At 42.2% G+C, this 12,795-nt stretch overlaps 1 protein-coding gene across 1 annotated transcript; it reads left to right on the top strand.

Moving 5' to 3' along the window:
• Window positions 1-646: 646 nt before the first annotated feature.
• On the top strand, window positions 647-12,593 carry LOC124269516. Its single transcript, XM_046704544.1, has 5 exons — window positions 647-848; window positions 7,911-8,003; window positions 10,898-11,004; window positions 11,802-11,918; window positions 12,588-12,593. The coding sequence occupies exons 1-5, from the start codon at window positions 791-793 to the stop codon at window positions 12,591-12,593; spliced, it is 381 nt and encodes a 126-aa protein (XP_046560500.1). The 5' UTR covers window positions 647-790.
• The last annotated feature ends 202 nt before the right edge of the window (window positions 12,594-12,795 follow it).

Raw genomic sequence — 12,795 nt, 5'->3', positions numbered from 1 at the left:
ATATAATATTTTTATGTAACAGTAAAATTAACAGTAAATATACTTACATTTGCCACTGGAACTAAAGGCAGATGAGGGCAGCGTCGGATGAACTTGGTAACATCCACGTTGTTCTTGTAGTCTCTTTGGGGCCACACACAATGGGAAAAATGAAAGTAACATCCTTTTCAGGCGGCAAACTCGCGGAACTATGCCTGGGCCATTGTGAAAATGATACTACCAGTTGAAACTTGATAGTATTTATACAATATGTAACACATGTAAATGTACTGTATGGTACTGATTGAGCGAACAAATTAATCAGTTTCACTCACATTGATTGAGTGAACACATTAATCAGTACCATTATAATCTCAGTGAGCTAAACTCAGTAAATGAACTCAGTAAACTCAAATCATATTTCACAACATAGTTCAGACTTTTACAGCACCCAGTGACTTAACCCCTCATAACAACACCAACACAACAATCAAGGAGATACTACTGCAACAACAAACTTCTACTTACGGGAATACCTCACCTGGAATATTGCTGAGTGCGGCGTTAAACAACAAACAAAACATAACCAAATTGGATCCTTGTCGACAGGTACTGTTTTTATTCTTCCTGATGTTGTTTCAGGTCAAACAGGATATACATTTTTCGCTGGCGTGCACAGTTACAAAGTGGCCTTCACGTCGTCAGCGGGTGGACCTTCTGACGTGTTTCTTTTAACGATGAATAATCGAGACCTTTTTTATGATCAGATCGACATCAAGTTCTGTAGTGAATTCTGTTCATTGTTGAAGTCATGACACGGGCAGCGACAATCACAGGGTGGCTCTTCACGATAGGACTTATTTCAGTCGGTAAGTTATCTATTGTGACATAACAACGAGTTGCGTTTTCGCGACCATGACCTCTACTCTGTTTCACCAAGTATACGATTATGATGAAGAACGTGTTCCTCATACCAAATAACATATTTTTCGCTTTTGATAATACTCGAATTATTTGTTCACTTTTTTTGTCATGTTCCCCATTTTTCGTTGACAATGTTCACACGCAGGATTGTTATCAAGTCGATGACACTTACCAGCTAGGTCGCCAGGTTTCATAACCAGTCCGGCGAGTGACTGCAGTGGAACACTTGTTAAAGCTTGACGCCTGTCTTACACGGAAGTACGGCGGCTGTACCTAATGACCTGCTGTAACTCACTGACAGTGTAGAAGGGCAAGAAGCTAGGTCATTCTCTTAGGTCATACAGAGAAGCCCAACCTTAGTCTAAGGTTCGTGGAGTCGAGTCCAGATATTTGGGCAATTACCTTAGCGTGAAACGTAAGGTTGAGTTGTTCGTAGGCAGTTGTATCAATAACCAAGCGTGTTTAAAACAGATAGGACTAGTCTTCCTCCCGGCAGTATATTGATTTATTTTTGTTTTTCTCCTTAAACTTCCATAGTTCTCCTCCTCTAATGAAGTTCCAACACCCCCACCACCACGCCCCACCACGTGTTTCCCTTGCTCCGCTTTGTGCAAGATATTGCACATGAAAAAGCGCAATACAAAGTAACTAATATTATCATCATTAGCGTGAATGCTCATAGCATGAACGCTGCGCTGTCGATATTAATATATTCATATTAATCGACTTACGCATGCGCTGTCAAATTATGCGCTGAAGAACATAACCATTAACATTTTTGTGAAAATATCCGCTTATACTATTAGCCTGCGGGCATGTGGGTGTCGGTAGGTGTGGGGGTAGGGTAGGTGTAGGTGTGGGGGCAGGGTAGGTTTGGGTGTGGGTAGGTGTGGGCGTAGGGTAGGTGTAGGAGTGGGGGTAGGGTAGGGTAGGGTTGTGGGTGCAGGGTGCCAGGGTAGGTGTGGGTGTAGGTAGGTGTAGGGGTAGGGTAGGTGTAGGTGTGGGGGTAGGGTAGAGGTGGTGGGTGTGGGGGTAGGGTAGGGTAGGTGTGGGGGTAGGGGTGTGGGGGTAGGGTAGGTGCGGGTGTGGGTAGGTGTGAGGTAGGGTAGGTGTGGGGGTAGGAGTAGGTGTAGGTGTGGGGGTATGGTAGGTGTAGTGTAGGGTAATGTAGGTGTGGGGGTGGGGGTAGGGTGGGTGTAGAGGGTAGGGTAGGTGTAGGTGTTGGGGGTAGGGTAGGTGTAGGTGTGGGGTAGTAGGGTAGGTGTGGGGGTAGGGTAGGTGTGGGTGTGGGGAGTAGGGGGTAGGTGTAGGGGTAGGGTAAGTGTGGGTGTGGGTAGGTGTGGGGGTAGGGTAGGTGTAGGTGTGGGGGTAGGGGGGAGGTGTGGGGTAGGGGTAGGTGTGGGTGTGGGTGTGTGGGGTAGTGGAGTGGGGTAGGTGTGGGTGTAGGAGGTAGGTGTGTGGAGTGTGGGTAGGTGTAATGGGGGGTAGGGTGGGTATGGGGGTAGGGGTAGGTGTGGGGGAGTAGGGTAGATGTGGGTGTGGGTGGGTGTTGGGGTAGGGTAGGGTAGGAGTGTGGGGGAGTAGGAGTTAGGAGTTATGTGTTCACACAGAATCCCACCACGTTGTTACATCATCATAAGTATTTTTTTATATTGTGTTTGGGGGTAGGGTAGGTGTAGGTGTAGGTGTGTGGGTGTCGGGTGGGTGTGGGTGTGGAGTAGGGTGTGGGAGTAGGAGTGTGGATTGTGGGGGTAGGGTCGGTGTGGGGTAGGAGTAGGTGTGGGGGTAGGGTAGATGTGGGTGTGGTGGGCAGTGTTAGGGGTAGGGTAGGAGTAGGTGTGGGGGTGGGGTAGGAGTTTTGTGTTCACACACGAAATCCCACCACGTTGTTACATCATCATAAAGTATTTTTTATATTTGTTTGTATTTTTGCAGGTTGGGAGATGTCTTAAGTTGATTGTATTCACAGAAAACTCCACTGCGTGTTTTCATTATCGCATACGTGTTATTTGTTTTACATTTTTGTGTTTTATTTGGGGTCGATGGAATTGATTTTATTCACATGAAAAGAAGTAACGATGGATGGTATTACCTTTGTTGTTTGCTAGTTTCTTTATTTTATTCTTTGTTTGTGTTTTTTTTTCGGTTTGTCCTATGTACATAAAACAAAGCTTAATACATGTCAAATAATCACGATCAAACGATTTTAAGCTTAATGTACCTGTGTTTTCCTGACATTTATTTTCAATCATGAATTGTAAAGGTAAACAGATTTGAATGTTGGTTATCACGAATGATTGCGTAAAATCAAGTGCGAGCTTTTGTCAAACACAGCTTTTCATTTGTACATTTATATTATTTTTCTTGGCCCAGTTGACCTGTTCTGTAACAGTTATGAATTATACCCACAAGTTATAGCATATAAGTGATAGATATATAAGAGTGAGTGAAGAAATGTAACAATATCACAGCAGAGGAAGGTAGGACAGGTAAATGGTCTGTTTGACTGCATGAGCAACTAAACTGATGTACCAAAAGATACACGCCTGGTGTTTTATAGAATATAGAAAAACCTATGTACATAAACTTTTGTCCTTACGCCCAAGGTGTGGAATTTCAACATTACTTACTGGTGTTTCCCCTATTATGGAAGCAAAACTGTGTCATCTAACCGAACACAAGTAAATGGATAGAGTTAAATCTGGTGGTGTGTGATCCTGTGCATAGAGTCCCTAATCACAAATCAGTTGAAGTTAAGCAGCGTTGATCGAGGAGAGTCCTTGGATGGGTGGCCGGGCTTCGCAGCTATATATAGACTTATGATAGTTTCTTGGACTGCTGTCCTGCCCCACAACGAAGCACATGTGACACATATATGGTCTCGCCCCAGGCAAGTGAATTAAAAATTGCCTCTGTTCATCAATATTTAGTGAGTGCCTCACAGGCAGGTTGGAGTTGTAACGAGTTAGCGCACTGAGCGCGCACAAGTGATTCAGATATTATTATCATATTAACAGCCTAATTTGGGAGACTGTCAGATGTAAAGAGAGATGAGGTTCTGCTGTTACTTAAAAGTACAAATCTAAATAGAAATGTTCGTCCCTTTTCTTGGGTTTACACTTTTAAGTTTTCAGTATAAAAGGCAGGGCAACTGTCACGGGGTGAGTTCAGGTGTTTATAACAGTTAAAATTACAAACATTTCCTTTCCAGGTATTTCTTATGTGTATGGACTAACACTGACAACAAAAGATGAGACCCAGGGGACTATAGGACCCAACCCTGTGACTGTCCAAGTGTGACTATGTCGTTACTTAACAGGAGAAACACTTTTCAATAACCATGAGTAGGCAGAGAGCTGCAGACCCAGGTTTCACAGACATTGCAACTTACAGACCATCTGCAAGCTCATCACTCTATGATGAGAAGTGTTACACAGGATTTTAGAGATCGGACAACTCTCATCTTATCTTGTGATTTATCCAGTAATTCCCTACAACTGTGCGATTTGATCGTGTTGAATGTGAGAGGATGAGGGCAGCTTACAAGTGTACTGCTGCTGCTTACCAAACAATTGCTGACACGGCTGCTTCCAGAAGAAGCAGAGATGGATCTTCTCTTGCTGGGTAAAGGTGTTGATTTCCGTATAACGCTTAAAGGAAGCGTTTACGACACGCATGTCATCTAGATTCGTTGAACAATCCATCCGTGAAGATCCGGGGTAGAATTGGTCTTCAGCAACCCATGCTTGTCGTAAGAGAGGGGACTAACGCGATCAGGGTGGTCGAGCTCGCTGACTTGGTTGACTTAGTACATGTCATAAAGTATCCCAAATGCGTAGGACGATGCTCATGATGTTGATCACTGGATTGTCTGTTCCAGATTCGATTATTTACAGACCGCCGCCATATAGCTTGGAATATTTCTGAGTGCGGCGTAAAAACTAAACGCACTCACTCATAATTAAACAATACAAATTTTTATCTTACATTTTTTTGAGATATTTAAAAGGATGTATATTTGTAGTTGTCGTCGATCTAACTTATGACTCAGATGAAAAACATATATGCAGTCTCTGCATCCATTCCAACTGTAATGTATTCAACCCTGTTGCGAATAATTACTGCACCCGTCCATTTCAGATGCCGTTTTGTTTGCTAAAACTCGTATATATATCGCATTTAACTAAAACTCTTGCCAATTATATGCGATAATGGGATTCGTCAGTGGTTTTGAACTGCGACACACTTTTGATAGTCAGGACGAATATGTTTTCTGACATCACTGTGCCCTGGGCTTATTAATGAGCACTACAAAATACTGTAATTTCGCGCAGCACCAACATCGTGAAAGAGGAAATGAGATGTAGTGATGTAGGTTGATCCAGCGTTGAAAATTCAAATTCGAACCGTGTATTTGGCAGTCGTGTTGACTTCTATACTGAAATACACGTGTTGGTATCCTTAAAACAAAATGACGTCCGAATAGGAGCGCAAACAGACGCACATCTACCATTGTCTGTATAACGGCAGGAAAACGCTCATTCCATTTTACGCTACACTCTGTTGTGCCTCTTGAAGTAGTCCAGAGTAAACCTGGATTCGATGGAAAACATAAGAGTTTTGCAAACCACGATTGGCCCAGTGCTACTGCTCTTGACATCAACGATGTCTTGCAGTAATGGCAACACGTGGACGTCAGGTGTGCAGTTTCCATCTATGCTGCCGATTACGAATCGCCTATTCACTCACTCTAATCCTCGTAGCTCTGTCAAGGGACATCACCAATTTGAAGGGACCTTTGGCACAGTTCCGTAACGTAAGATGAAAGAGTCTTGTGCGCCAATTGTCGTTCTTGGTCGACTAGATCGACCTCTGTCATCAACGTTTTACGTCAAGAGGTCGTTCCACAATGCACTGTGTTGTTCCGACATCCAACATGCTGATTGCACGTTCCTAACGTGACAGAAGCCCGCATGTGAAACAGAGCTGCACAAAGGCGAAAATGTTTAATTAAGTTTAAAGCAATAAGCAGAACAACTTTCAATCTGGTTTGCATGAGTGAAATGTACAGCAACACACCAACATGTTTTCACAGTGTGTTTCCTTTTTAGCCCAACCTTGTTCTGTGCAGATCATTTAGAACAGAAACTTGAGACATGTTTACACGAAATTCGTAACCCGTTGTGAATGGAATAATCATTTTTAAACCCATCAATCCGCACAACTTGGTTCCAAAATTGTATCAACCCGGAAATAAAACATGTTTTACAATTTACAGGAAACTTCGTGATCTTGGTATAAGTGGGAATACTTTGTGTTCCATTGCAGCTGAGCCAGGGGAGACCAGCCATAGCACCGTCTCCTCCAAAACTAGCACTGGCTACAGGGAAGGGCAGCAGGTTGAGTTCCGGTGCCAGGGGCTGTTGGAAAACCTGCCGGAGACTTCCTGTGGTTCCGGTACCGTGGCAACACCTTTACGGTCATTACCAGTCTGGCCAGACTAAATCCTCCTATCCAAGTCAGGAACTTGCACCTCTGAACGAATACGTCAGCTCACTCTGAATGTCAGCAGACTGGACAATGGGATGATCATCAGATGTGCCTGCCAAACCACTCTACAATCCCAACGCCTACGGGATCCGACAAATGCAGCTCTACATGTTGGCAAACTGACACCATGACAGTTTTCTGTAAGCAAATATATATCAAGAAGGGGATATGTTTATTATACTTCACCAAGTAATGTATGTGACTCGAGATCTCCTGACAAGTTCAGTAATGTTTTAACTGTTGTTTTTGAAACCACCCAGCTGGCGTGCTTTTGATAAGACTTCGTTCTGTGAATGTTGAATTTAAAACGAATAAAAACAGAATGTGAGTGGGTGGGTGGGTATTCAGAGCTCGCTGAATTTGTTGATTCAGTCTTTGCATCCCAATTGTTTAGATCTATAATTTATACTGTTGATCACTAGGATTAATCTGGTCAGACTCAATTATTTTGCAACCAATATAGCTTGATTATTGCTAACAGAGGCGTGAAACAGCAAACAAATTGTTTAAGCTCCATACATCGATGTCGTCAGTGTTGAGGCAGTTTATGCTTTCAGATACGCCGTTTCAGTGACAGTGACCCCGATGTCAGCTCAACCCATCCAGGGGACACACACACTGTCAGGCGACACCGTCAATGCCTGAAGTGTAACGCTGTTACCAACCCACCAGCGACCTACACCTGGCAGAAGAAGGAGAGGATAATTCCACATCACCTGGCGATGAATTGAGACTTTCTAATATACAAATTGAAGATTCTGGAACATACACATGTTTGGCCACCAATGTTGTTGGGGGTGTGACGTACACTACTGCATCAAAGTCCCTCAACATCAATGTTGGTGAGTACAGACTACTGGTTTTGTTATATATTTGATATCAGTTCTGAAACAAATTACTCACTTAAGGACCTTTCTGGAAGATCCTGAGTTATTCTGGACAAAGTGATATTCTTATTAATTAGACAGACAATTTGTTGCCTAGGTTGGAGAAGGTTGTGGTATATTACCGGTATATGACCTGAGAGACCCTTTTGAATATTTATTGCTTCCACAGCACTGTAGACGTCTGAATCATAATATCAAGAATATTACTCATCCTTAATAGTTTGTGTATGTACCTTGCTTGTACTGTGGTCAATAGTATTAATCAGGATCAATCTGGGACTGCAGATTTGAGCCCTGATTTCGAAACGTGACATTTTTCATGTTCGAAGTTTATTACTTGCTGAAGTAAAGTAAATCCTTATTTATTTACAAATGCACATGAGATTGTAGCAGCCGAGGCTTTAAAGTGCTATATAGCAGGATGAATAAGGTACTGATATGGCAGATATATATCTGAAGTTGTTGTAGGAATGAGCTTGTATATCTTTGCACGAGCATGATCATCTAACTGTGACTGAACTAATGCATGTATTCCTCTCTGTCTGTCTCTCTCTTCACCAACATCTGCAGTTGCTACAACCACATCCCCTCCCACTACAACAGCTACGAGTACACAAAGACCTTCTCCTGGAAATACTGACGCTGTTAGACCAGGACCTCCAGGTATGTTGACCTGTTAACTGTAGTCATGTGTCAGTCACATGTCTGTCATGTCTCTTCATATCAGGTCTGTCATGTGCTGTGCTGTGACGATATACTTCTGTCATGTGACATTATATCTATCATATGATGAGCTGTAGCTACACCTCTGTCATGCGATGTGCTGTGACGATATACTTCTGTCATGTGACATTATATCTATCATATGATGTGCTGTAACTACACCTCTGTCATGCGATGTGCTGTGACGATATACTTCTGTCATGTAACATTATATCTATCATATGATGTGCTGTAACTACACATCCGTCATGCGATGTGCTGTGACTATACTGTTTTCTATAATTACGATTGTACTATGAGTGTGACTCTGTCGTGTTATGTACTGTGACCTGTTTGTGGTCACAACTAAATCGTTAATTAAAGAAGTTTACATCTTTGCACGGGCACCATCATATGTTTTATTTTTAACTTCGTATGCTTTATTTTGTTATGCGTTGAACTTATTATCAAAACAAAATGTTGCACTTTCAAATTCTATTTCAGATTCAGCTTCATGATGCAATATATTGCTTATGTTATTTACATGTTTACATTGTATTTCAGTTCTCATGACATCTTTCTTTCAATCATCTCATCCACAGGAAAATATTTCCACTCCAAAAATAGCATTTCATTCGCCATTTGTCGCAGTAGTTCACTGTATATAATATATGTCATTTTATATGACCGCTTCTTGTTCTCAGTAACAAAGCGGTTAAAACTTCAAACAGTCATGGTAACATTGCTTTGATGTCTAATATTTTGTAGGTGACACCGCTAGAAGGAGAACATTTGCTGCACAGCTTTATGTGTGTGACGTATTTTATGTTCTCAGATACGCTCAGTGACACTTACGCCGTTGTCAGCTCAACCTTGCAGGAGGCACATACGTCTGAATTACACCTGTAGAATTTAACCTTCACGTTTGTCCTTTCTACAGTAGTTGAAAATTGTTCAATATTTATCTTAGATTTCCGACAGCATTTTTTGCTTTTGAGTTTATTTATATGAATAAAGAAGAAATCACATAAAAATAAATTACAGAATGGGTGTGTACAAAATCAGGATGTGAAATATTCTCCATGACATTGTTGTAAAATCATTTTATTTTATAATTTATATCAGATTTGAGTGGCTTCTATAAATGATGGCATATAGTGCTCAAAGGAAAGTATACACTATGTTTGACCAAACTTGAAAATACAATAAAACATCTATAAACATATGTTGACTGACAGTGAAAGACACATGGTATCAAAGTCTGAACTTTTGCACCAATGTGTCTGTACGTGTGTTCCCGGTAAGGATAATGCCTGTACGCGTGTTCCCGGAAAGGATCTGTCTGTACGCGTGTTCCCGGTAAGGATATGTCTGTACGTGTGTTCCCGGTAAGGATATGCCTGTACGTGTGTTTCCCGGTAAGGATCTGTCTGTACGCGTGTTCCCGGTAAGGATAATATGTCTGTACGTGTGTTCCCGGTAAGGATGTGTCTGTACGCGTGTTCCCGGTAAGGATATGTCTGTACGTGTGTTCCCGGTAAGGATATGTCTGTACGTGTGTGTTCCTGGTAAGGATGTGTCTGTACGTGTGTTCCCGGTAAGGATATGTCTGTACGCGTGTTCCCGGTAAGGATATGTCTGTACGTGTGTTCCCGGTAAGGATGTGTCTGTACGCGTGTGTTCCCGGTAAGGATATGTCTGTACGCGTGTTCCCGGTAAGGATATGTCTGTACGTGTCCTCCCGGTAAGGATATGTCTGTACGTGTGTTCCCGGTAAGGATATGCCTGTACGTGTGTTCCCGGTAAGGATGTGTCTGTACGTGTGTTCCCGGTAAGGATATGTCTGTACGTGTGTTCCGGTAAGGATATGCCTGTACGTGTGTTCCCGGTAAGGATATGTCTGTACGTGTGTTCCCGGTAAGGATATGTCTGTACGTGTGTTCCCGGTAAGGATGTGTCTGTACGTGTGTTCCCGGTAAGGATGTGTCTGTACGTGTGTTCCCGGTAAGGATGTGTCTGTACGTGTGTTCCCGGAGAGGATGTGTCTGTACGTGTGTTCCCGGTAAGGATATGTCTGTACGTGTGTTCCCGGTAAGGATATGTCTGTACGTGTGTTCCCGGTAAGGATATGTCTGTACGTGTGTTCCCGGTAAGGATATGTCTGTACGTGTGTTCCCCGGTAAGGATGTGTCTGTACGTGTGTTTCCCGGTAAGGATATGTCTGTACGTGTGTTCCCGGTAAGGATGTGTCTGTACGTGTGTTCCCGGTAAGGATATGTCTGTACGTGTGTTCCCGGTAAGGATGTGTCTGTACGTGTGTTCCCGGTAAGGATATGTCTGTACGTGTGTTCCCGGTACGGATGTGTCTGTACGTGTGTTCCCGGTAAGGATATGTCTGTACGTGTGTTCCCGGTAAGGATGTGTCTGTACGTGTGTCACATAGCTCAGTATGGTTTTATCACTTTATTTCTATTTTTTTTGTGATTTTTTTATGCAACCTTTTGTGGTTCATAGTTTCTTTTGAACACTAGTTTAATATATTAACAGTGAATTTTATGCAATCTTTTGTGGTGTATAGCTTCTTTTGAGCACTAGTTTCTATTAACAATATATCCACAACACACATCTTAAAAGTAGTTTATGTTTTGAATTTAATACACCATCGTCAACTGATAATGATTATTGTGAGGCGTGTGCATATTGCATCCGTCATTTGTTAGTGAGTGAGGGTGTTTAGTTTTACGCCGCGTTTTGCTTTTGCAACATTCCAGGATTATCAAGGCGGGGGACACCAGAAATGTGGCATTTGTTCGATATTAAGTGAAAATCTTAAGATTCAAGTTTTTTTCTTTCAGACAATACTGTAGTGGTAGTTGTGTGTGTCGTCTTTGGGTTGTTGCTGATCGCTGGGACTGTGATTGGTGTGGTCATATACAGGAGAAGATGGAGCAGGAAGACGTGCAAAAACGTATTTCATCATTTCTTTCCTCAGAGAACACAATACTTTCCACACATGAAGTGAAATCAAGAAGGTTTAAAGAGGCACTTTCAGCACAATTTGAGCATTTTCAAATGTAATGCTTACACTTTACTGAGAGTATTTATCAGGCCATGTGTGTGAGAACGAAAGGTTTTATGATAATGGCGGTGTGTGGCCTTGTGTAAAGATCTCAAGTCCGAAATCAGTTAAGTAACGTTGGTCAATGAGATTTCTTGGTAGGGTGATTGTGTTTGGCAGACTGAGTTCTGAGACGTTTTGGGGCTTCTGTCCTGCCCCACAACGAATTCGAAGCACATGTAACACACGTCTCCCTCCCTAGTCATGTAAATTTCTTCATAAATTTCCTCTGTTCAACCAGTAGAGAATGGGCACCCTGGGGGACAAGTCATATGTATGTTAGCATTAACCGGGTAATAATATGTTAACGCCTCGGGCATGCAATTCAGTCCTGCCCCACAATGAAGCACATGTGGTATCACCTTAGGCATGCGAGTTTTTTCCAAATTACATATGTTAACACAGCAGTTATTGCGTTCCCAGCAGGATAAGACATATGGCACCTCACAGGGTTATCCGAAGTAATAATGTCCATTAAGTTCCATGCGCTTAGAGCATGCCCGTGCGGCGTGGAATTCAGCGCCATACATGTGGACCTATTATGATAAGTCAATCTAATTAATTAATACATATTATACAGCTTTTGTACAGTATTTATTTATCAAATACAGTATTAGTGTGTCAATATGAAACGTTATTTTGCAGAAGTGCTTGATGAAAGGCCCTATACAACACTGCAACATGGAGCGAGTGTCCTACATGAATATGGAGTCATCAGGAACGACACCACACAGGGGACGTGTACGTCTCAGTCAAAGGTACGTATTTCTTGTAAGCGCTTAGCACCCTATAGTGTTCTTAGGAATTATTGAGAAAGTTGTTTCGACAAATATCTAATACATGTGTATAAAGAAGCTTTACTGAAATGAATATGTTGAGATATGATTCTCTAAGTGTCTTTTCGGTGCCTTGCCCTGCTATACGACCGAATGCGTCTAGGTACACTACCAATCAAAGTGGTCAAGTAGCTCATGCGCATCCACTCATTTACCCACGTGACAAAGAAAATTGAAGAGACCCGTGAAACCGCCTCATTTTGTTTCAATATACGCACTAAGCTTCAGAGCCACCCAATAATATCGAAGAACGTTTAACAAGAGACATGACCTCAACCTTCAGGAGGTCTTTATGTATCGATCCGTATTCCTACCGATCCAGTATTGATCTCCAAATGTCACAACAGTCGAGATCGAAGGTGTACTCCGTTTATGACGATTGAAAATTGAGTCATACATCATGAATGCACAAAGTATTTTCTTCAAGTTACACCATTCCATGCAGTTACAGAAATGTACATGGTCGACAAATTTTGCAGGAAAATATCAAATTTGCTGCCCGATGAACCTACTTGGTCCAGGTGATCATTTAACTTGCCTTGGTGTGTGTGTCATCCAGGAAGTGTTATACGCTATCTGTTTCTGATCCAGACTTAATTATTTACAGCCCGCCGTCATATACCTGGAATATTGTTCAGCGCAGCGCTAAACAATAAACAAGCACAATTTAAACATTAAAATTACATTGTGTCTCATTGTGTGGGTCAATTCACATTCGTTCATGTGGCTGCTGGAGACTAAGGTGATCGTAAGTCACGAAGGTAACCTTTGTGCAATGTTAAAGAATGGCAGTTAAGGT

Source organism: Haliotis rubra, unplaced genomic scaffold, assembly GCF_003918875.1.
Source record: "Haliotis rubra isolate DU_JTF1 unplaced genomic scaffold, ASM391887v1 Scf1450, whole genome shotgun sequence".
In the NCBI taxonomy this organism is placed as follows: Eukaryota; Metazoa; Mollusca; class Gastropoda; order Lepetellida; family Haliotidae; genus Haliotis; species Haliotis rubra.
The sequence above is the reverse complement of the archived record's forward strand: the minus strand, read 5'-3'. Positions and strand labels throughout refer to the sequence as shown.